General features: G+C 37.1%; 1 protein-coding gene across 2 annotated transcripts in view; it reads left to right on the plus strand.

Annotated features, from left to right (window-relative positions):
* Positions 1-26,562, plus strand: part of LOC124786670 (myoneurin-like) — a 138,354-nt gene that overhangs the window by 42,599 nt on the left and 69,193 nt on the right. For both annotated transcript variants that reach the window (XM_047254282.1, XM_047254283.1), the window contains exons 4-5: positions 4,320-4,395; positions 24,450-24,590. In XM_047254282.1, the coding sequence (XP_047110238.1) occupies positions 4,320-4,395; positions 24,450-24,590 (217 nt within the window). The remainder of the gene's footprint in view (positions 1-4,319; positions 4,396-24,449; positions 24,591-26,562) is intronic.

The following is a 26,562-nucleotide window of genomic DNA, read 5'->3' on the forward strand; positions in this document are numbered from 1 at the left end:
TTTTAACTTTTTTTTTTTCTTGCTCATTTGAATATTGAGAGCATCAGTTTTATTACACTATTAGAGTGCGAAATCCAATTGTCAGGTCTTAACCCCATTCCAACCATAATTAGTTAATACAAATGGTAAATATGCATATATCTGTAGGTAAGCTGGCTAGGTCACATAAAAAAGTTGTACAGCAGGTGAAGAATGACTTTGCTGATCACGAAGTATGCATGATACATTTAAAAATTGTTTCTATCTTCAGAAATCCGAGTCCTAAGTAGCCCAAAGAGAAGAGTCATACAGACTACCTGTCACCTCACGTTATGTGCACAACTGGTTATGGCTCTTGTCCTGGTGCTATTTTTGCATTTGGATTTCTCAAGATGGAAATAATTCCAAAATGTCTCATGCATACTTTGTGATCAGTAAAGTCATTCTTCACATGCTGTATGACTTTTTATGTGACATAGCCAGCTGAACTACAGATCTGTGCATATTTACTAGAATGATCACTAGCCTCCTATGTGGCACACCTTTAATACAAACTGTCTCTGGTAGAAACAAATGAAATAAAATTTTCTTTGAAACATTGTTGAGATTTAGGTTAGATACATGGTAGTCATAGGTTATTAACACTTGCCATTAAGTGTAATCTCCTAAGTAAACATGCATGATTGCAACAAAAAATATATTTCTCTCTTAATTGGGGGTGATAACCATGATACAATATCACCTTACATGCAGATTGAATTTCACCTGTGCCCTTATAATTATGCCTATCATTAGTTGTAAGACTGATTAACTAGGTGTTTAATCCCACGAATTAGCTTAGACACTTCAGTATTTTCCTTGTCATAACAGAAGTGTTACGTGAATCACTTTGTGTTGATTGCTGGCATTAATTACTTTTTAATATGTGTTACACATGAACTTTCATCCTGTGAAAGACCAACAACACTATTTCTTTGACGTGGAAATCATTGAAGTCAAGTTGGCATTGCATAAGATAGGTTTTCCAGACTTAAGAGTTAACCTGTTTCGAAGCTTGTTCAGATATTTTCTTGACTGTTTCTGATGTGATTAATTTCAGGTTGTTGATTAATAAATTTGTATCGCCTGTGACTAGTACAGATTCTAAAAGACATTTTACTTGCTTTGATAGGAGGCTTTTACATTCCCCGAAATACTACCTTTCGGTGTTTCAGTTCCTCTAAAAAGAAGCACCATTGAAAAATCTGTTTAATCAGAAAAGTTAAAACTTTGATACTGTTAGTATACATAGCTTTTCCCCTTTCCTTTTAGTAGTTTTACAGTAATGTGATATAAGAGTGTATCCGGCGTATTTCTGTTCAGTTTGTTTAATTTTCAAGAAATACCCTTGTAACTAAAACATACTAGGTGATATTCCATTCCTGTTTCTCACTGGTGCATGCTCAACAAGAGCCTCTGTTTAGTTTGGGACAGTAAGAGAGAGGTACTGACAGGCTGATATTATGACCCAAGTTGTGAGACTTGCCTGTGTAGCTTACAAGAGAAGATCCCCAAGTCTCAATGAATGGTCTTGATAAAAGTTGGCAAGTGTATGGAGGGGACAAAATGTGTAATATGTATTTTTTTTTTGTCCAATTTCACTTTTGAGGAGTTAAACACACCTCAAAAGACATTTGGCATTCTACATTAAGAGAGAATATCTTTGAAATGATGATGTATAAAAAGTGTTATTCAAATAAAAGTTGATACATAATTAATGTTCTTGAAAGCTGTGTAATCAAATTTTGTAATAATCTGAAATTTTCCAAAATACTCCTTCACCATTAATTAATACTGAAAACTTCTGTTACTACATAAATTAAAGTAGCTTTCAAGGCACATACATTCCTTTGTAATAAAGCTGGTTTATGAAATACCATTTTTGGAAAGTGAGCTGTATATAATGTGTTGTCAGAGCATTTTCAAGATACCTAACTAAAATATCTAAACTTTATTACAATTCTAATTATTTGTTTTATTTACATTTCTTGTATGTTTTAAATTGTTATTTTATGTTTTACATTCATAATTTTTTTGTTCTTTAGTTTACCATTTACGTTCCTGTATTCTGTTAATTGGAAATAATAAGTAATTCATTGTTATGATAGAAAATAATTACAATAGTGATAAGATATAAAGAAATGCTTAAAACATAATGTTTTTTCACACCATGCGCATAAAATAAACAAAATTTCTTCATGTAATTTACACGTCAGAGAAGACAACATAAAACAAGATTCAGTAGGATTTCAAATCATCACAGATGATCCTCTAAATAACCTGATTTGTACCATGTATATTTCAGTATGTTGCTAAGTCTTGGCGAAGAGAATTGATTATATAATAATGACTGCAGCTTGATTATGTTGTTTTTCAAGTGAAGAGTTACATCGTAATCATTCACTGTTAGTTTCTCTCAAAAGTATGAAAAGGTTGGTGGTCAGCGTGACAGCATAGGTACAACTGTGGAATGTGTATGGCTTTCGATGTTGGAAGAACTTCGTGAGAAGATTTCCAGGTCTAGGTCTGTTGAATGATTATGATGTTACTCTCCACTTGTGAAACAGTACAATCAAGCTCCAGTCACTAGTACATAATCACTTCGCTTTACCAAGGCTTAGCAACAAACTGAAATATGCCTATTACTAATCAGGATATTTAGAGGATCACCCATGACAATCAGAAATCCTGCTGAATTTTGTTTTATATTGTCGTCTCTTTCATGTATATTAATGAAGAAATTTCATTCATTTTGTGAGCATGGTGTAAAAAATGTTATGTCTTGAGCATTCCATTAAAGATTATCATTATTGTAATGAGTTACTTAGTATTTTCAATTAATAAAATACAAGTATGTGAAACGACAAAAAGAAACTGAATGTAAATGTAAAATAACAATTTAAAACACACAACAAATATAAGTAAAATAAAGAATTAGAATAGTAATGGATGAATCTATAGATGTTTCAATTGGGTATGTTCAAAATACTTTGACAGCACATTGGGTACAGTTTATTTCCAAAAATCGTATTTCAGAAAACAGTTTATTACACAGTGATGAATATGGTTTGAAAGCTTCTTTAATTTATGTTGCAACAAAAGTTTTCAGTTTCAAAATTAATTAATGGCACTGGGGTATTTTGCAAAATTTCATATTATAACAATATTTGATTATACAGTTTTCAAGAATGTTAATTACATATCAACTTTTATCTGAAAAATATTTTTATATATCATAATTTTGATGCCAAATTACCTTTGAGGTGTGTTTCACCCTTGAAAGGTGAAACTGGACCCAAACAAAAAAGTGTGTATTGCACTGTTTTGGTCACTCTACACACCTGTCAAATTTCATCAAGATCACTTATTGACATTTGAGAATGTTCCTTTGTTAGTCTTTAAGAGAACACAAGGACCTATACCAAAGCCCTGGCTGGCACACAGTTTTGATGTCAAGAGATTTTGCAATAGCATGCAGTCCGCTGCTAAATCAAAGATTGTGTGTGGGGTCTTCGCATTGTTACCTATACCTGATGCTAATGAAACAGCTTTGCCACTTGCCCATTTCAGTGATTATTACTCTGTTGTAATAATGTAGGTAATGGTACTAAACCAATGGAAGATAATGTCTGTGTTTTCTGATTACAGTTTCTGTGACTGAAGTGAGCTGCTGTCTGTTGCAAGAGTGCAAAATACTGCTGCTACAAAAATATAATTTTAATGAGTCAAGCTGCAGCGCTAGTACAATGTAGTCAGTCAGAACAATTTAGTCGTTTGAGTGATGCAGCTATTAATGTTTATGTTTGCATGACTGTGTATTCAGTCAGGTCTGAAGAAGGATTCATTCGAAAGCTTAGCAATGTTCTTGGTGTTGTTTATGTGTCCATTGAAAACTCAATGCATGAACTATATAGTGGGTTTATATGATTGCTCCTTTCATTATTTATAGTTCTAATCGTACTTGCTGATATGCTGATAAAAGGCTTTTTATATTTGAGTATGTACTTTCACTAATTGAAACATACCTTATCACATATTAAAACTTCTGTTGAGTTGGAGGCACTAAAATAAAACAAATCTGAAAGATTTAGATCAGGGCACTTGCACAAAAGCAGCAACAGAAATACAAATAGCTTTAATGGTGGAGCAGTGACAGTATTGTGGCCAGTTTTGGTTGAAATATAATTTTACCTATGTTGACTTATTTCTAGCATAATCTACAAGAGCATTTTGACTAATAACCAATTTGAATTTATCTTGTAGATAAGCGATGTACCTTATATTTTTAATTTTGTTCACAGGACCAGGAGCCAACACATGAATTACCAGAGAAAAGAAACTGTGAAGCTGTTACTGTTACTGGTTCTAGGAAACTGAGTAAGTAGAGAGCCAATACATGTTTACACATCTAAAATTCTGACCAAATAATTTTAACTCATAAAATTTTTACTTTTGCTTGATTTTTGAGATCTGTTTTAGTGTTATCGTCCTATCATATAGCTAATATTGTATAATGAAACTACATTGTGCATGGGACAGATGTTGCACCTGAGTCATCCGCTAAAATACAACACACGTGACTGGATTTTCAGAGCAGGAGTGGCAATTAATGAACAAGGATATTATATAGGATTGGGGAGAGAGGAGGGGGGGGGGGGGGGGGATGTATCGGAATACCGTTTTGTGAGGGATCAAGGATTGTGGGAATGATATTCTTCATTTCATTTCAGAATTAGAGAAAAGGTGTTTGAAGTCCTAATGGAGAACATAGTTCATTTGTTTGAGTCTTATGTGGTTCTGCTGAGGTTACTGTTATTCAATAGATTCTTCATCATAGCAAATACCTCATTCTCATTCATTAGTCACCATTTTCCATCAGACTCCAACTCCACTCCTGTTCCCACCCCATTACAGCTTTCTACCCCTGCATCACTTTGAACATTACATGGTAGTTTCCTACTTTATTCTTGTCCACTGTACCTTGCTTTTCATATCTATTTTCCTTGATCAGGATATACCACCCCCACTACTTACTGTTTTCCTAATGTATCTTGTAAAAACTCCCTATCCTGCACCTCTGTACGCATCTAACTGAAATGACCCACACATGCCAGTTATTCCTATCCCTCTCTGCAGTTGCTCCTCACTCTCCTCAACTCACATGTCACTGAAGAAAGGCAGTTTTTTCTGCTCAGGTGATAATTGTCCTTACCTGTATTCTTACCTGCAGCTCAACACCACTTGTCTTAATTGAGCAGCAATCTCTATTCATAATTAGTGCCATAAAAATATATATAAGTAAATGTGTGTGTATGTTTTTTCCATATCTCTTCCCTCTTCCTAAACAACTGGTATGATTTCAAGCAAATTTGGTACACACGCTATTTATCATGTAGAGAGAAGTACTATGGAGGTGAGTACCACCTAGTTCCATAGGGGTGGGGGGATGGGGATGAAGTAGTGTTGGTAACACCTGACACCTAGACTGCCTTGCACATCTGGTGTGTTTTGCAGGTAGCAACAAAAAGTGTTCAAGGGGGTATACATGTGGATGGGCGCTGCTGAGCAGACTGAGTGGAGCGAAGGAGAAGGGTTGTGAGAGGGGAGGAGGAGGAGGAGGAGATAGACAGAGAGAGGGGTAGGGGAAGATAGGTGCAATACACATGGCTTATATGTATGCCGGTGAACCCATGAGTAGAAAGTTAGTTTGTTGTAATTCTACCACTAGAATGGTTTAGACAACTGAAAACTGTGAGCTGGAATAGGATTTGAATGCTTTCACATGCAATATTTTAGTAACAAAGCCACTTGGTACAGCTTTGCCTTTGAATAGCAAAGATCTAGTTTTGAGTCCCAGTTTCATTCTGTTAAAGATTAATTGTGGTTTTCGTGGCAGAGTGAAAGGTTAATTCTAGCCCTGCTTTTTTTGTTGCCTAATATATTGTCTCATTTTCAGTTTTACATTAGTGTTTTTAATGAGTTCACTGCTGTCATGTGTTATCAGTAATTAATAACACTTTGTTTGTAATGATCTCTCTGCCAAATGGAACAACAGAAGAATAATAGAAACAGAATGCATACTTGCTTGGATACTTGTTTGTTCTGCAGGAACAAAGGAACTGTGATCACTTTTTGAAATACACACAGAAAAGACTGTTTCATGGTCCAAGAAAAATGGCTAAGATAAACAAAAGGGGAACGATGAGGAACCAGTGATAAAGAAATAGATATAATGCTCCGTCATAAGAGATACTGAAAGTGGATGGATGTAGAGAATCCTCCTCTCAACATTACGTCTGAAAACTATTTGACTCAGCACTGCACCTACACTTATTGTCAAAAGTACAATCAAAAGAGATATAAAGTGAACTGGATTGAGGACTTTTTGATAGGGAGGACACAGCATGTTGTCTTGGGTGGAGAGTCTTCATCAGATGTAGAAGTAACTTCAGATGTGCCCCAAGGAAGTGTGTTGAGACCCTTGTTGCTTGTATTGTATATTAATGACCTTGCAGACAATATTAATAATAAATCAGGCTTTTAATAGATGATGCAGTTATCTGTCATGAAGTACTATCTGAAAGAAGCTGCATAAATATTCAGTCAGATCTTGAAAAGATTTTAGTGTGGTGAAGAGGTTGGCAATTGATCTAAATGTTCAGAAATGTGAAATTTTGCACTTCACAAGCTGAAAAGAATGTAGTTTCCTATGACAACAGTATCAGTGAGTCACTGTAGGAATTGGCCAACTCATACAAATACCTGGGGGTAACACTTTGTAAGGATATGGAATGGAATGATCACATACGTTCATTTGTGGGTAAAGCAGGTGGTAGCCTTCGGTTTATTGGTAGAATACTGGGGAGGTGCAATCAGTCTACAAAGGAAATTGCTTATGTGACTGGTTCTAGAATATTGCTCAAGTGTGTGAGACCTGTACCAAATAGGATTAACAGGGCATACTGAATGTGTACAGAGAAGGGCAGCATGAATGGCCACAGGTTTGTTTAATCCATGGGAGAGTTTCACCGAGATACTGAAGGACCTGAACTGGAAGACTCTTGAAGGTAGATATAACTATCTTGAGAAAGTGTATTAACCAAGTTTCAAGAACTGGCTCTAAATTACTCTAGGAATATACTACAACCCCCTATGCATTGCTCACGCAGGGATCATGAGGATAACCTTAGAATAATTACTGCATGCTCAGAGGCACGCAGCTGAGAGGAGGCTTTGAGCCCAGGAGGGTGGGTGTGGGTGGGTGGGCGGGGTGGTGGGGAAGGGGGAATAGAATAACAGAAACATTTCTTTTATTATTAATTCTACATTTCTCCATGAACATCACTTATTAGTAAGTTGTTGTGTCAGCATATTGTTTGGCTGTTGTCAAATTTGACTATGCTCAATTTAAGTTCTTGGTTAACATATCTTCTTTTTTCTTGTATGTATTGTTTTCTAGAAGCAGGACTCAGATTTCTCCAGTTTTCAATAATGTAGTATCGTAAATATGGCCTAATGTCATTTATTAGCCTGTATATTTTCTGTCTATTCACAATTCCTTGTGGAGCATCCTGTATTATTGCAGTATGTTGTCTTTTAATGTTCCAGCTAGAAAAATAAGAATAGGATTATTTTCAAATACTAGACAGATGTTTTGCAATTGGCTTACATTACATAATGGCTTTTGGTGATAGGCAGGGAAAGGTGGTAATTTAATTTTTGAACAGATTAGATGTCTGTATAGGAAAGACACTCAAGGTGGAAGTGCAACTAAACTCGGGCTCGTTCACTACCTATTTTTTCACGTGGCTCATCTGGAAAGGGGGTTGGTAGTGAATGGTTGCATTTGCACCCCCTACTATTGAGTCATATATTGGCTAGCTTTTGAACAGCAGTGAAACGAACTATACACATTCAGATTGAAACTTATTTATTCAGAGAAAAACTTTAACTTTGTAGCCATGTGTTTTTATGTTCACAAATAAATTCGATCTGTACAAATAATAATCGGTGTGATTCGTAGACTGTTTGTCTCACACCCACACACTTTCACGTTGTTGCTTCACATACACTGGCATCCATGCTTGCATTCGTGGCACTTTGCCGCTCCCAACTTGCCACCACAACGGACAACCAACAAAGACCCCGATTTTCCCGCTCATATCCACAGTCCTGAGTCGGGTCACATGACATCACAGTAGTCAAAATAATTGCTAAACATGGCCACAATTCGTTGACAATAATTTATAATATTTAAATACTTAAATCTAAATACAGTATATAATTTTACACATTTATCACCACACTTTTATAATTTGTTGCAATTAAAAGAAAACCAAAACACTACACAACGGAACTACAACGCCCATCAAAACACAAAACAAGTATTTTCCAGTCTATTTTGCCCAGCATATTATCTCTGCTGCTGTGCTTTAAATTTAAATTATGAACTACTTGAAAGAGCTCCATATTATCCCCTGTTACCTTACATACCCCCACTTCATGGAGACATTACCTTAATAATGGCAACATGAAGTAACACCAAATGGAGCGAACACATATTACTTTATATATTAAACATTTTAATTATAACTATAATGGTACCAAAACATGAAGAACAGTGTTATAGTGGTGAGTTAATCAGTGTAAGTACTGTCATCAGAAAACGTACAAACATTATCCAACAATGTATCCAACTCAAATATACAATTAGATAGTCTCCTATTGAGTCTGATTGGGCAGGCAAAATGCAAAGAAACTTATATCGTATAAATGCCCATGTTAGTCTATATGTAGGTTGCATACTCACTGCACATTAACACTTCCGCTGTTTACACAGTTGTTTCTGTAACTTGCACAAAGTTGTTGTAACCAGATCCTTGTGTTCACAGGTTTATGCATTGGAATGCAGTCTTTCCAAACTTGTCAGCCAGCAGTACTGTGTTAGCCAAGCCATCCTATCAACATTTAATCAAATCCTCATAAATCTTGCCTAGACATGCAGACCCACATTTCCCAGGAGTCAGGCTATCCAAACCCTCCCTGGAACATCCTGTGTTCACTGATCAGCTCTTATTGAGGTTTATACAAATGACAGACATGCACACAAATCAAACACAAACATGGCATTCTTAAATGTATTCTATTTCACCCTTCAAATGTTCCCAAATCAGGAGCTCCGACATTTCTACCCCCGCACCAAGAGAATTTATTCCCAGACGCAGATTCTTATATTTTTTAAGCACCCATACATCTACAGGGTGTTACAAAAAGGTATGGCCAAACTTTCAGGAAACATTCCTCACACACAAACAAAGAAAAGATGTTATGTGTACATGTGTCCCGAAACGCTTAATTTCCATGTTAGAGCTCATTTTAGTTTCGTCAGTATGTACTGTACTTCCTCGATTCAGTTGGTCCAATTGAAGGAAGGTAATGTTGACTTCGGTGCTTGTGTTGACATGTGACTCATTGCTCTACAATACCAGCATCAAGCACATCAGTACGTAGCATCAACAGGTTAGTGTTAATCACAAACGTGGTTTTGCAGTCAGTGCAATGTTTACAAATGCGGAGTTGGCAGATGCCCATTTGATGTATGGATTAGCATGGGCCAATAGCCATGGCGCGGTACGTTTGTATCGAGACAGATTTCCAGAACGAAGGTGTCCCGACAGGAAGACGTTCAAAGCAATTGATCGGCATCTTAGGGAGCACGGAACATTCCAGCCTATGACTCGTGACTGGGGAAGACTTAGAACAACGAGGACACCTGCAATGGATGAGGCAATTCTTCATGCAGTTGATGATAACCCTAATGTCAGCGTCAGAGAAGTTGCTGCTGTACAAGGTAACGTTGACCACGTCACTGTATGGAGAGTGCTATGGGAGAACCAGTTGTTTCCGTACCATGTACAGCGTGTACAGGCACCATCAGCAGCTGATTGGCCTCCACGGGTACACTTCTGCGAATGATTCATCCAACAATGTGTCAATCCTCATTTCAGTGCAAATGTTCTCTTTACGGATGAGGCTTCATTCCAACGTGATCAAATTGTAAATTTTCACAATCAACATATGTGGGCTGACGAGAATCCGCACACAATTGTGCAATCACGTCATCAACAAAGATTTTCTGTGAATGTTTGGGCAGGCATTGTTGGTGATGTCTTGATTGGGCCCCATGTTCTTCCACCTACGCTCAATGGAGCACGTTATCACAATTTCATATTGGATACTCTACCTATGCTGCTAGAACATGTGCCTTTACAAGTACGACACAACATGTGGTTCATGCACTATGGGCTCCTGCACATTTCAGTCGAAGTGTTCGTACGCTTCTCAACAACAGATTCGGTGACCGATGGATTGCTATAGGCGGACGAATTCCATGGCCTCCACGCTCTCCTAACCTCAACCCTCTTGACTTTCATTTATGGGGGCATTTGAAAGCTCTTGTCTACGCAACCCCGGTACCAAATGTAGAGACTCTTCGTGCTCGTATTGTGGTTGGCTGTGATACAATACACCATTCTCCAGGGCTGCATCAGTGCATCAGGGATTCCATGCGACGGAGGGTGGATGCATGTATCCTCGCTAACGGAGAACATGTTGAACATTTCCTGTAACAAACTGTTTGAAGTCACACTGGTATGTTCTGTTGCTGTGTGTTTCCATTCCATGATTAATGTGATTTGAAGAGAAGTAATAAAATGAGCTCTAACATGGAAAGTAAGCGTTTCCGGACACATGTCCACATAACATATTTTCTTTCTTTGTGTGTGAGGAATGTTTCCTGAAAGTTTGGCTGTACCTTTTTGTAACACCCTGTATATCACTGTACATAAATAAGCTCTTTTTTTAATCCCTATATCAATTTTCACATAATATTTGGCAACATCTTGAAACCCATTCTCTTCTACCATTTCCATGGCTAACTAGATTCAATCATAAATGGCAAACAAACTCACCAAGGTCATAAACTTTTACAAGCATCCACTTAGCCATTAGTGTTCTTTCCCTCACTTCCCTCATGTACATCTTATAATAAGCAAGTTAATTATTTCCCATATGCCTCTACAATTTGCATATTTAGTGATGGCCCTACCTGACTGTCCCAGCAACAATCCTGCCCCTACAAACCAGTATCAACTCCAGATGCCACAGATACATTAGAAATTTTAATAAAATCTCAACTATTTTTTTTAACAAACTATTTGCAGATTTCCTCCCTCCTATATTCTCCACACATTTATACCGAAATAGACTATATGTACAGTAGGTTTCAGTTCCTGTATGACTTTCAACAAGGCTTCTATCACACCCACACCAGTTGTGCAAATCCATTGGACAACAGATTCCCTTATTGCAAATACATATAGTATAATGAAGTTTGTTGACCACCAACAATGGCATGCCAACATACACAGTAACACAAATAATACTCCAATTATAAATACACATATACATAGCCCCCAATACTTTTTTTTTAACTTGACAATAGTATACATGGGAATCTCACTTCCTTACCCTTTATTCTTTCACCACATATTTTTTCAACTCCATTGCATTTCTCAGTCCAAACGGCTTTTTGGACACTGGATATACCAACCTATATGCATTAGGGTGTGGACAACCCGTTATCTCAAAGGGTCCATGGTATAATTCAAATAACTTTTTGATTTCGCCATCAATGTCACTGGAATTTTTCTTGTTCGTCACCAGCACCTTATATCCCTCCTTGCACTTTGTTGTCTTATACCTTTCTCCATGCCTCCTCTGTCTCTCATGTCCTTTCTTTAACATTTGCTGTCTGGCCATCTGCATCTTCTCTTGACCTGTCAATCCTTGAGATGGAGGAAAATCTATGTGTTCTGCTATTAGATTGTCTGGCTTGATATCTTTCATGAGCTCATAGGGTGAGAATCCTGACACACAACTCTTCACTGTGTTCATAAGATCCTCAAACACAGTTATGTATTCTGCCCGAGTACTATGCTTTTTACTGCAATATGTCCTACATAGCCTACCCAGCTCCCTCATATACCTCTCAGCCAGGTTTCCCACAGGGTGATACGCTGAAATCCTTATATGCTTTATCCCAGATCTTTGCATAAACTTCCCCCACACACTAGATACAAATTGTGCTCCATTATCAGACAGAACATTCTCTGGTTTTATAACATTCACAAAGTAATCTTTCTCTAACTTGTTAATTATATTCTGGCTAGTGGTCTTTTTGAGTGGATACAGCCATACAAACTTTGAGAATACATCAACAGCTAAAAGAACGTACTTTACACCCCCTCGACCTGTTGGCAGCCTCCCAAATAAATCAATAGCCAGCAGTTCACCATTTCTTTTATGAACAATATTCTGCATCTCTCCTTGTACTGCAATAGTATTATACTTCACCCTTTGACATTTGTCACAAGAAGACAACTGTCTCTTTACTCTCCTGGCCATGTTGTTAAAACTAACATAGTCCTGCAGTATTTCCAAACATTTCTGAGCCCCATAATGCCCATGGCTAAGGTGGACGTAATTGATTAATTTTTCCACGTGTTCATCTGGAAAACATACCTTCCACTCCTCTTTGTCCAAATTTCTTTTTCTAAATCAAATCCCCTTATAAATTCTATAGTATTTTGCTACTTTTTCATGTTCTTTACTTCCAAAGTTTGTTTTGATAAACTTCAAGGTTTGGTCCTCATTCTGAAATCTCCTCATGTCCTTACAGATGGATTTGATTTCCTTCTCTCCACCCACTCCTTTCATGTACAATATCTGTAGTTCTTTCTCATCTGCATTCCCTTCATGTTCTTCTCTAATGAAAGGTAACCTTGATAAGGCATCAGGCACATTGTTGTCTGTGCCTTTAACATATCTTATCTCATAGTTAAACTGCTGCAGAAACATGGCCCATGTCAGGAGTCAATTATTTAACAGCTTACATTCTTGCAAATAGCTCAGAGCCTTATGGTCTGTCTAAACAATCACTTTCCTACCTTCCACATATATCCTGAACTTCTGAAATCCAAAGACTATGGCTAAAAGTTCCTTCTTTGAGATACCATACATTAATTCATGTTTGGACAGCATTCTGCTTGCAAAAGCAATTGCCCTGTGCTCAGTCTTCCCATCTACTATCCTCTCCTGAAATAACACTGCCCCTATCCCATAATCTGAGCTTTCTGCCTCAATACAGAAAGGCAAAGACAAATCTGGATAGAACAAAATTTTGCTATTTTTTAAGCTATTCTTTATGGCTTTAAATTCCCTGTCACACTCAGATGTCCAGCACCAGGTTACACTTTTCTTTAATAGTCTACATAAGTTAGGCGAATTCAGGCTATAATCACTTATATACTTCCTGTAGAATGAACATATTCCTATAAATGATTTCAATTGTTTCCTGTTCATTGGCACCTTGCAGTCAACAATAGCCTTGGTTTTCTCTTTATTGGGCAGAATGCCATTAGGAGTTAACTGATGACCGAGAAATAGTAATGTTGCTCGAAAAAATTCACACTTACTTAACTTAAGGGTCATTCCCCCTTTAGATATAGCCTTGAATACATCCTCCAACAGCTGACAGTGTTCTTGCCAATTGCTACTCGTAATCAAAATGTCATTTACATTCACTGTCAATTTTCTCATTAGTTCATCACCCAACGCATGACTTAAAGCCTTTACAAAAACTGCTGCAGATATTGATAAACCAAATGGCACAACTGTAAACATATAAGTCCTGCCCTCAAATAAGAAAGCAGTGTACATTCTGCTCTCTTCAGCCAATTGAACCTGCCAGAACCCTGAAGTCAAATCAACACTTGACAGAATTTCAACATTATAAAATTTTTGCAACAGCTCATTCATGTTCTCTGGCTGATCATTTTCTTTGACTATTATTTTATTTAGCTTTCTTGCATCCAATACTATTCTTATAGAACCATCCCTCTTTTTCACCACTAGTATTGGATTACAATACTCACTCCTCCCCATTTCCAGTATGCCCCACTTCAACATCATCTGTATCCTTGCCCTTACAGCCTCTCTATTAGCTATTGCTATAGGAGTATTACTTCATGTGGCAATACCCTCAAGACATAACTGAAATCTACAACTTTTCCAGGTCTGTTGGAGAACACATGCTTATGTTTACACAATAAATCTGTAAGCTGCACCTTTTGTTCCTCCTTTAAATGTCCCATTTCATTTACTTTGTCATATATCTGCTGTTCAGTGCACATTTCATCACCTACCTCATCGATCCTTTGTAAATGAGTCATTGTCTCACCTCCTTTTAATTCCTCTTTAAATTTTATTCTTCGTCTGTTTCCACCAGCATCAAATTCTGCCACTCTGTCCTTTACAAAAATGATACAGTCATACTTGTACAAGAAGTCCATACCCAAAATTACATTCAATGCCAAACCCTTCACCACAAAGCAACTAATATCAAAACAATACTCATTACTATTAAATTCCAGCAAAACTTCTCTGCTGATGGGCTTGCTGCATGTCCCAGTTGCTGTCTTAATTTTGACTCCTGTAACTGGTAATTCTATTAATTCTAAACCTTTAATTTGCTGCCAGAAAGATTCAGAGACTGCAGATAAACTTGAGCCAGAGTCTAATAATGCTATATGTGTAACTCCTCCCACATTGATATCAATTATTGGTTGTATCACCTCTATTTCTACTCTGTTCAGCCCTGATTCCTGTAATAAATCTCTTTCTACTTCACTCCTGCTTTCCTCTTGCTAAATGCAAATATCTTTAGGTCTTTCTCCAAAACATACATCAGTATCCCCTTTAAACAGATCCTTAATAGCAAACTCAACATTCTCTTCTTCACTTAATTCTTCCAATTTTCTGGCAATTTTAAATTTTATTTTACCCCATTCTTGAGGCATCAAAGCTTTATGTAATTTTGCATAGGACACCCAATCACTCAAATCATAATCTGCCTCCTCCTTTCCTAACCATCCACAATTCTCAGGCTTGCATCCTCATCAGTTAAGAAAACATAGGTTTCAATTTTATCTTCTGGGCAACCTACAGCAACATTCTCCATAGCATTACACATTTCCATATCTACATTGAAGTCATTATCACCACCACCACAGTTAACACCTGCATCCACAAGCACAGTAACATTATCAGTAGGAAATTTACCAGCATTTTCCACATTGTCCAATACACCACTCATATTAGCCTTTACATCACACATAATACACCTTTTCCACCATTCTCCATACTATTTCCAATAGACATCTCTACCCACTCATCACATCCATTATTACTGTGAACATCGCCCCTTAATTCCATATCCACTTCTGTTTCCCCTTTTGATGAAACAACCTCTGTCTCTGATCTTTCAATGAATTTTGCTGCACACAAACCAATATTGTCCTCCTCTGCTTGTAATTTCTCTTCCCTTTTAAACATGTCATCAATGTTAAACTCACACTGTTCATTGCTGATATTAACCTTGTTCCATTTTTTCCTCTTATACCTTTTATCTGTATTTCTATAATTGTTAAAACCTCCCCATAGATTTTCATTTCCTAAGACAGCATCCAAATGACACATCCTAATTTCCCTATTTTCCTTGCTGACATTATTACTCATCCCATCAGGTCCTTGTCTGGCCCTGTTGACATAATTACCAGCCCCCCTGCAGACCTTAAGTGAGGCATCAATTAGTTTTTTGATTGCCTACCCTGTCTATTTGCATCTGGCATTCCTGTTCTCATACCTTCTCTATCACTCCTCATCTGATCAAAATTGTCTCTTCTCCCCCCAAAGTTTCTGTTATATCTTTGTGGCCTGCTTCTCCAATCTCTATCCTGATTATTCTGATCACTTCTATCTTCTCTCCACCTGTTATGATTATTACTGTACTCATAATTAATACTGTTTCCCCTTTCATGATACCTTCCACTCTCCCTCTGTTCCATGTATTTAGGTCTGTAACACAATGCCCTGTCCATATTATCCACAAAATTAAAAAAAATTCTTCCACTGAATCTGTTGCACTGTGAATCAAATCCCATTGCAAATACTCTGGTAATCTTCTCTTTAGTGTAGATATTTCTGTTAATACACCCAGTGGCCTATCCAGATGATTTAATTTATTCAGTTCTCTAACACAGAACTCTCTCATACTTTCCTTTCCACTCTTGTAACTGGGTCCATTAAAAAAATCGTTTTGCAATCTTAACTGTTTTGCCTGGCCCCAGTATTTGCTCAAGAACAGGCCTTCAAAGGCTTTAAAATCACAAAATTTATCATCATTTTGGTTTGCCCAGGTTTGAGCTCTCCCTTCCAACTGCCTCTTAACATATTTAATTTTTGACTGCTCACTCATCCCTGTCACAAAGTTATCCTTACAATCAGCTAGAAAGTCAACTGCATGGTATTTATTCTCCCCACTAAAAGGTTTTGACTGAAATCCATGCCCCATAGGATATCCTAACAATAAATTTCCATTCCCTGCTGCCACAGTATTAACTGTTTCCCTCAAGACATTTATTTCCCCTCCTAATTCCTTCTTATTGTCAGTAATCCCCTTATGGCAATCCAGCACTCCTATCTTAATGGATTCAATGTCTGCCTCTGTTTGTATTTGAAGGCATGTGCATTTCTATTCCTGTACCGGAATCTGCCCCACAAGATTACTTTGCACAGTGTCTACCTTGGCTACTAGTTCTCTTTCAACCTCATCAACTCTCTCAATAATTCCCTCAACAATTTTAACTGTGCTTTCGACTTTATCTGTAATTTGAGTGAATCTGAGATCTAGCTGATCAAATTTTTCACTCACTGTCTTTATTTTATCACTAAGCCTCAATTCCATATCCCCTATTTTCGAATCCATTTCTCCAACTATTGCAGTTTTTATAGTCCCTATTTTTGAGTCTATTTCTCCTAATTTACTAGTAAGTTTTACAAAAAATGTACTCAGGTCACTTCCTGGTATCCAGCCTATTTCTTTTGGCATGCTAGGGCTACTACAGTTACTCCTAACATCCACTGATTCGCCTTCACTTTGAGATTCACGCATCTCATCGTCCATGGCTAATGAAAGGGCACAATTTTGCAATGTAGCTGCTGGCTGTACTTATCTTTTATATCCTCGTGTGACACGACGTCTGCAGTGAGCTCCGAAGCACAGCTATGCACTGAATCGTAAACGGCGGCGTGGACACGCAGCAAACTCGATCAGGAGCAAGAACACGTTGCGTGGGCCCTTGGCAGCATGTAGTCGTATTGGTCGGTGGCATGGACGACAGCGTTGATCATCGGCAGGACGTGGATACAGCTTCGACTGCTTTACGCATAGCAACACATGGACGTGGCACAGACGACGGTTTTTTCTCGCGGCAACACGTGGTCATGGCACAAACTGCGGTTTTACCCGCGGCAACACGTGGTTGACTCATCAGGCTGTGTAAATGACTGCCTCACAATCGTGGTGGCCTTATATCGGCGTAACCAAGAGGCAGCGCGTATCTTGTCCAGCACAAACACTCCGCTACTGCTAATGCACTGATTTAGCTCGGAGCCCCCCCCCCCTCCCCCCCACTGACTGTTCAAAAGCCTGAACATCAGACAGACACCCGATTCCGAAATACTATGGAATAGACAAGGAAGTCCGATCCCGGACGAGCCCCCCAATTGCAACTAGACTCGGGCTCGTTCACTACCTATTTTTTCACGTGGCTCATCATCAAAGGGGGTTGGTAGTGAACGGTTGCATTTGCGCCCCTACTATTGAGTCATATATTGGCTAGCTTTTGAACAGCAGTGAAACGAACTATACACGTTCAGATTGGGACTTATTTATTCAAAGAAACACTTTAACTTTGTAGCCATGTGTTTTTATGTTCACAAATAAATTCGATCTGTACAAATAATAATCGGTGCGATTCATAGACTGTTGGTCTCTTCCCCCAAGACGAGCCCCCAATTGCAACTAAACTCGGGCTCGTTAACTACCTATTTTTTCATGTGGCTCATCTGCAAAGGGGGTTGGTAGTGAACGGTTGCATTTGTGCATTAAAAGAAAACCAAAGTACTTTGCAACGGAACTACAATGCCCATCAAAACACAAAACAAGTATTTTCCAGTCTATTTTGCCCAGCATATTATCTCTGCTGCTGTGCTTTAAATTTAAATTATGAACTACTTGAAAGAGCTCCATATTATCCCCTGTTATCTTACAGAAGAAAGGCACCCATCGGCAGGCAAGGTTCTGGAAAAATTAAGCCTACTGTCTTCGCCGTCCCTATGATGTATTTACTCGCCAACATAAATGAAAAGCCAACCAAAATAAATAGAAGATATTACAAAACACTGATTCATAATTCACCACTGCCTTTCACAAAACGAAATACACAAGAACTGCCTGGAAAGTAACCTCCACTAGGCTAAAAGAAACTATAATTATTAAAGCTTTTGAACAGCAGTGAAACGAACTATACACGTTCAGATTGGAACTTATTTATTCAAAGAAACACTTTAACTTTGTAGCCATGTGTTTTTATGTTCACAAATAAATTCGATCTGTACACATAATAATCGGTGCGATTCGTAGACTGTTTGTCTCTTCCCCCCAGACGAGCCCCCAATTGCAACTAAACTCGGGCTCGTTAACTACCTATTTTTTCATGTGGCTCATCTGCAAAGGGGGTTGGTAGTGAACGGTTGCATTTGTGCATTAAAAGAAAACCAAAGTACTTTGCAACAGAACTACAACGCCCATCAAAACAAAAAACAAGTATTTTCCAGTCTATTTTGCCCAGCATATTATCTCTGCTGCTGTGCTTTAAATTTAAATTATGAACTACTTGAAAGAGCTCCATATTATCCCCTGTTATCTTACAGAAGAAAGGCACTCATCGGCAGGCAAGGTTCTGGGAAAATTAAGCCTACTGTCTTCGCCGTCCCTATCATGTATTTACTCGCCAACATAAATGAAAAGCCAACCAAAATAAATAGTAGATATTACAAAACACTGATTCATAATTCACCACTGCCTTTCACAAAATGAAATACACAAGAACTGACTGGAAAGTAACCTCCACTAGGCTAAAAGAAACTATAATTATTAAAGCAAGTTTATTAGAAAATTTTTCCATTTGCTAGTGAGGCTCCATTGCTTCAAAAATCTATGCCATCACACCTAATGAACTTCCTTTTCTTGAACAACTGAGTTGCTTTTTGATTCAACAATTACATGTCTCTGTAAGTGTTATTTTGTATCCATAAAGTGTGCAGAAGGGGAATCGAAGGTCTTATCTTTTCCACTGTAGCAACTCTGGAATTTGGAATCAAGTATTTTAGTTTTCATTTGATTGTATGCTGTAACTGTTGTTCTCCTAATGTACATAAACAGGTATAAAGTAATTTCTGTTATTACTGGTGTGGATAGATTAGCACTAGTCATAATTTTGTTATCAGTATACTTTATAGAAGTAGCTTGCAGTAGCTGTTTGTGCTTGTTAATGTCTTAATTCATTCCACACCCTTCAAGGCTCTTTCATTATTGGATACATGAAACATGATGTGTGACTGAATGAATAAATGAATGATTGATACTGGTAGAGTCAAGAATTGATTTGATGGATGCACTGGATCCATTGATTTAATCTGAAACAAAAACTTAGTAGAGTTTTTTACAATTTGGCAGTTTTACAGTCATTGAATGATTCTCATACAGGTGTCTTTATGCTTGTTTTTGCTTCATCCTGTTCATCCTGGCCTTGTTTGTCAGCAGTGGGTTGGCTTCATTTGACTCTCATGCTTTGTCTCCTTCCATAGTATGTTCCTAACTTTGCTATTGGACCTCATCCTCTATCTTGGAAGGCACATACTCATCTAAGATGTGGCATACATTACTCCTACGGGTGTACCATAAATCTTTCACATTTTTCTACGATGATGAATGAGCTTTGATTTAATAATCGAAAGTCCAGGATGAATAACTATGACAATGAAGGAGTAGATTGCTACTCACCACATAGAGGTAGCATTGGGTCACAGACCGGCACAGTTGCAAAGAATACAAGAAATATTTAAGTGTTCATACAAACTCCTTCCTCAGAAATGGGAATCTCAGGTATTGATACAACAACAACAACAACACACACACACACACACACACACACACACACACACACACACACACACACACACGTGGCTACTGTCTCCACATGCCATGACCTGACTGTGACTGCATCATACATGAGCAGGAATCTTCTGGAGTGGGTGGTGGGGGTAAGAAGGAGGTATGTGATGGGGAGGGGAGGGGTATTCGGGTGGGGGTGGGGGAAGATATTGGTGATGTCAATGGGAGGGTGCAGAGATATAGTGGAGACAGTTGTAGCATTGGTAGGGTGTGCTTTGGGGGAGAACGCGGAAAGAAGGGGGGAAAAGTACAGAAGAGGAAAGGATTTGCAGGTGAATCAGCAGGATAGAAGGCTTGTGTGCACTGTACTGGCAGCAGGGAAGGGGATAGGCAGGTGGAGGACAGGGACTTGTGAAGGTTGAGGACAGGAGGCTAGGGGGGGGGGGGGGTTACAGGAATGACAGGAATGAAGGATGTGTTGTAAGGACAGTTCCTGCATATGAAGTTCAGAAAAATTGGTGTTGGTGTGAAGAACAGGAATGGCACGGGTTGTGAAGCAGCCATAAATATGAAGCACATTGTGATAGGTGGCATGTTCAGCAACTGGATGGTCCAGCTGTCTCTTGGCCACAGTTTAGCAGTGGCCATTCAAGTGGACAGACAGCTTTTTAGTAGTCATGCCCGCATAGAATGCAGCACAGTGGTTGCATCTAAGATTGTAGATCGCATGGCTATTTCCACAGGTTTCCCTGCCTTTGATGGGGTAGGAGATGCCAATGATAGGCCTGGGGTACATGGTATTGGGAGGATGTATGGGACAGATCTCTTGCGTTAGGGTCTGTTGCAGGGATATGAGCCATGAGGCTAGAGGCTGGGTGTAGGAATGGAGTAGGGATGGACAAGGATACTGTGTAGTATGGGTGGGCCCAATTGCCCATTTTTCCCTCCTTGATTATAAGGTGAAATGTTTCATATTTCTTTTAACATTAAGAGCATATAACTTACATTGTCCATGTCTTCAGCTATAATTATTTGGTTATTATCAAAAAGGAGAGTGCACAAATTACAATCTCCTTCCAATATCTCATGTACATTGCATTTTCTTCTCGAGACCTTAAGGGCTTGTTCTAAACATGTCTTCAAGAGAATAGATGCTATAACAGAAGCTTTTTTTCAGTCCCTCTGAGAAGCCAAATACCGAAGAAATTTCAGTCTATATCTTTACTGTGCTAACATCGCATATATGAAATTGTTCTACAACTGTCACTTCAATATTTATTAGCCCACTGTTTCACATACTGGGCCATAACTGACTGTGTTATGTGCTTTTTGGAAATTCACAAAGATGTAATGGTTGGGTATGAGTTTGGCTGCATGATTTCTTAAAGTAATTATTCTGTCTATACATAATTTCCATGGCCTAAATCAATTTTTTTCGTATTTCTGTTCTCCCTTCACTGCCCTTTAGAATGTAGTCATAATGTCATGCAAATATATTTGGAAATTCACAAAGATTTAATCGTATATTAGTTTGGCTACATGATTTCTTTAAGTAATTATTTTATCTATAAATAATTGCCGTGATCTAAATCAACTTTGTTCTTATAATTTCTGTTCTGGCTTCACTGCCCTTTAGAATGTAGTCATACAGTTGTGCAAAAGTTGGGATTAAGTTTGCCTTTCAATAATTATTGCAGTTCACTATTTTTATAGATGAATATGATAGTGACTTTCTGATATTTTTATGGCATCACATCTCTGTAATGCTGATGGCATGTCATGTGACAGTTTTGTAATATAGCTTATCTGCAAATTAAGAGCAGTGAATTTCCAGATGCTGATGAAATCTCTCTTGATGGATAAAAAAAAAAAAGAACAAAAATTGGAGACACAACTTAAATTTTTTTTTCACAGCAGTCACAGCCTCGTCATCAGGCAATTTCTTCATGAAATTTGTCAGCTAATAAGTTTCAATGTTTCACAGTATAACTTGCCATTACATAGGTGTTAAACATGTTTGTTGATTAACTTTTTTAAAATGATGGCAAGCACAAATGATATAAATTAGTGCAATTATCTGATTTACCAGCTGTTTTGTAATTCATATCAAAAGCTCTTATTGCTGGTCCTTCAACGTTTGAGGAACTAATAGACCATGGGATTAGATTCTCATTATCACCTAGAAAATCAAATCCATTTGTATACATCAACCATTAATTGCATTTTTTACTTTGCTGTCCATCAGTTGCAGAAAACTGATTACAGCATCTTGCATTGAAAAAATTTCATATTTTCAATTCAAACAATTTTTTACTATTCTCTCTGTTAAGAGTAAACAGCTACTCACCATGAGATTTCTCCAGGAACTACCACTTTACAAACATGCTCTTGGTAATTTTGGGTCACAGACACAGAAAATAGGACATATGAATGATTTAATAAAATATTAATTATTGTAAACTAAAAAAAATTAATGTAATTGTACTTTGTTTTAAGACAGTTGATTATCAGTTTATTGTGTTACAACAAACATTTATAGTGGAGCATTAATATGTATAATTTGGTATTTTGTCTTTGTAATGTCTTGCCTATTATTCTGACCCTCAGAATAGTTCTGATTAAATATTGGATGTTACTTAACAATTTAGACCATTCTTACTGATTAACAAACATGAAAATAATAATTTTTAATGGAATTTCTTTACAGAATATTATAATGTTCAGATTTTTCAAGTACTTTCCTGGTACTACATTCAAAATACAATGTGGGAAACATCCACACTTCATGTTACCTTCCACTCTCAGTTATGGGAATTTAAAATTAATTTGAGGCCAAGTGTACTCATTTGAGTGAGGCCCATTGGCAGGTGATGTCCTAAAAAAGCTTTCCACAGTCCGTCATTTGCTCACCAAGCTGTTGGTGTATTTGGCACCTGGTTAGTCAATTGGCTTTACTTCATTGGTGGCATCTATATTTGTGACATGCGATGTACACTGTTGAAAGGAAGTTCTTTCATCACTAGACGAGACCACTTGCTTCAGTGACAATTGTGAAGTATTACTGAAGCATGCCTGCTATCCCATACATTTTAAGATGGCCCTATTGCATACAGAAATTATATCACTTCCTCTATTTATTTTACTATTTCCATTTTGTACTGTTTGCATTGGAGGTGGAAGAACAGTTATGCCAATGGACTTTTAGCACTGCCAGGTGGAACATCCAAACTGACAAATGTAAATAAAAATCATTCAGGAGATATGTTGTGTAGTGATGCAGCTGGTTCTATTATATTATACTCTTGAAATACACTGCTCAGTTGTAGATTACTAGGTGAACAATGCACTTCCAATTATTGGCACATTATACAATCTGAAATAAACAGTTGTGAGATAAATTCTTGATTTACAGATTTTTTAATGATTTCCCATCAAAGCATTAAAATAAAATAAAAAATTACAGTTATCATACTAAGATAAAGTTAGTCTGATGTAATTGGAGCACTGGACACTGGCAAAGGACAGGGAGTAGCAAATGTTGTCTCAAAATAATTAAACTTACTATAGACATTCCCTTGCATAAGTTTCTCTGAGATTACTTCTGTCATTAAAAAAGGGAGAGTATTTCTGAGAAATTTATGTTGATTTTGAGTATGTTTTATTGCAGTTTTTAAGTAAAGTTCATAAAACATAGCACTGAAGACAGGCATACACAGAAGACAGGCATACATGATTCTGTGCATAGAAAAAATTATAATAATTTATGAAATATTTATTGAATTGTCATTTGACTAAATATAGATTCTGTGAAAAAATATTTAGAATAAAATTAACTCGCATTTTGCTTTCATTATCGAGTCTGAAGATACAATATTATTACATTACCTTGTCTTCTGAATAACACCATCTAATTTAACTGTTTTGGTGACTTCTTTTATCTTATGATAACCTGTAACACTGAATTTTCAGCGTTTAGAGTTTTAAATAATTTATTTGCTAGAGGAAAGGTATGAAATAGGGCAAAGAAAGTACATAATGTGCAATGACTTGAGGGAGTGAAACATTGTTTCAAGTCCTGTTTTAGTGAAGACAGGACACTGAAGATACACAAGTACATCATAAATAAGAATGTGAATTGTGTCTGGTTAAAAAGATTTTGGTGCATCAAGCCATGCAGGAGACATTTCATTCTAAAGAAAGCAAATAATTTGAAAAATTCTGCAGGAGATTGTTCATATGTATAGTATATTTTTAAGAAGTAAAACCCATTTGAAAGTGCATTAATCTGTTACAGCTAAAAAGCGAAGGATGCACTGGCGGAACAAACACAAACTGCTACGTTCGGCTAACCCTACATCTCGTATCACTGCTTTCAAGAATGCAATAAGCACTTGTCACAAGAGATTCTGCCTCCATCACAAAAAACAAAAGAGAGGTGAGTTTTGGCCAAACTGTTTTTCATGTATTGCTTGCTCTCTGTGGGAAACTGTGATGTACTTGACTTGTCCTGTAATTACATAGGAAAAAATGAAAATCATTGTTACTAGATTAAAATGCATGGTTGCAGGAATAAAGTAACATTTATTAATGTAGAGACTTGTTCTGTAATTACAGAGAAAAAATGAAAACCAGTATTACTAGATTAAAATGCATGGTTGCAGGAAGGAAGTAACATTTATTAATGTACAGACCTTGAAATACCCACCACAGTCCTAACTGTTAAGAGTTGTGTCCCCTCATCTTCACAATAGGTGGTTCTCTCTTGATCTGGGTATGAGTGACCTGCTGCATCTCTATTCTAACCTCCCCAAAACTATAATTCTTTCCTTTCTAAGAAAGGAATAACAATTCCAAGAACTAGGATAGTTATTTATTTTTATGCATTTATTGACAGTAGAAAGAATTTCACCACCTGAAGGTATGTACTGGTCAGCCATTCAGCTACTTGTAATTTTATAACTTTTTGAAATGAATTTTCCCCTTTGATACATGCTGTCTATAGTTTTATGACCCTGTGGTTGTGATAATATACATTGTTTATCATTATAGTGTGTGAATGAATCTTCATTCATGTGGGGCTCTTGCGTCAGACTTTTAATTATTAAATTGCCACTATGAATTTTGGTTGGTCTAACTCTGTGCATGGTGAAAAGAAACTTTACAATAACTGCTCTGAAACAAACTTTTATTTTGTCAGACTTCAACAGTTATTTTTTAACTCTGACATTATTGTTGTAATATTAATATCCTCTAAGCATAACAACAGTGAATGCAACAATGCTGTTACAGCTCCTTCATACATCTAATGACAGAGGCTGTATCCAGTGCAGGTGTTAAGAATTAACATTGGCACAGCTACTTTTTTATTTTATGGTTATTTATGGTATACATTGTGACTCCAATGCTGTACCTATTACTGTAAATTAAAGCTGTCACAATCACTTAGGGAAATTCCTAGCTTAGATCATACCACAAAAAGTAAATCTGTATCAGAACAGATTGATTACATTCATATGAAGTGTATTATGCTTTTGACAGATCATGAATGCAATGTATGTTCTAATGGCAAAGAGATATTTTTAGATGATATAATTATAATTGAACAATATTCAGAGTTTATTACTTTACTTCTAACCTGCAACCTTGGTTCTTGGCAAATTTCATGAATCTACGTCAATGGGAAGCGCCCTACAGGTTTTGATGAGTGGTTTGCTAGTATCAAAATCTGTGCCATAAATGCATTAATCTTTTCATTGTATTTACTTAGTAGCTTAAATTTTTTCATTGCCAGACAACCACAGACAGACCTTAATGTATGGCATAAATTTGAACTTAATACATCTACCCATTCCTTACAAAATGGGTTCTAAATAGTCAGACTGACATACAGACAGACAACAAAGTAATCATATAATAGTTCCTTTGGTACAGATTGAGGCATGAAGCCCTAAAACACAGAAATAATACTAAAAAAAGCCCAAGAAATATAAAACTGGAGACCATAAATCTAACAAGAGAAAAGAGTTTATGTGAAATCCTAATGAAAGCCGAAGTTAGTGAATTAAGAGGAAAGAGACTGCTATGCTACACAAAATTACACTGTAGACATAACATGTTGTGAGATTTCCTCAAAATAAAATATTTCACACCATATATATCAAGCTTAAAATCTCACAGAAATAGAATTAGGAATATCAGATCACGCAGGGCTATGACTTCAAATAGAAAAGTCAGCCTTCAGTTCTACAGAGAAAGAAGTGACATATAGAATTCTAGGTGAATCCAATGTAAACAAAATGATAAACCAGTTAAAAGAAATGGATTGGACTCATGTAACGGATAACAAGAAAACGATTAATAAATGTTTTTCCATTTTCCTGACAGAGATCAAGCATATAGTAGAAATG

The sequence above is a fragment of the Schistocerca piceifrons genome, chromosome 1 (genome assembly GCF_021461385.2).
Source record: "Schistocerca piceifrons isolate TAMUIC-IGC-003096 chromosome 1, iqSchPice1.1, whole genome shotgun sequence".
Taxonomy (NCBI): Eukaryota; Metazoa; Arthropoda; class Insecta; order Orthoptera; family Acrididae; genus Schistocerca; species Schistocerca piceifrons.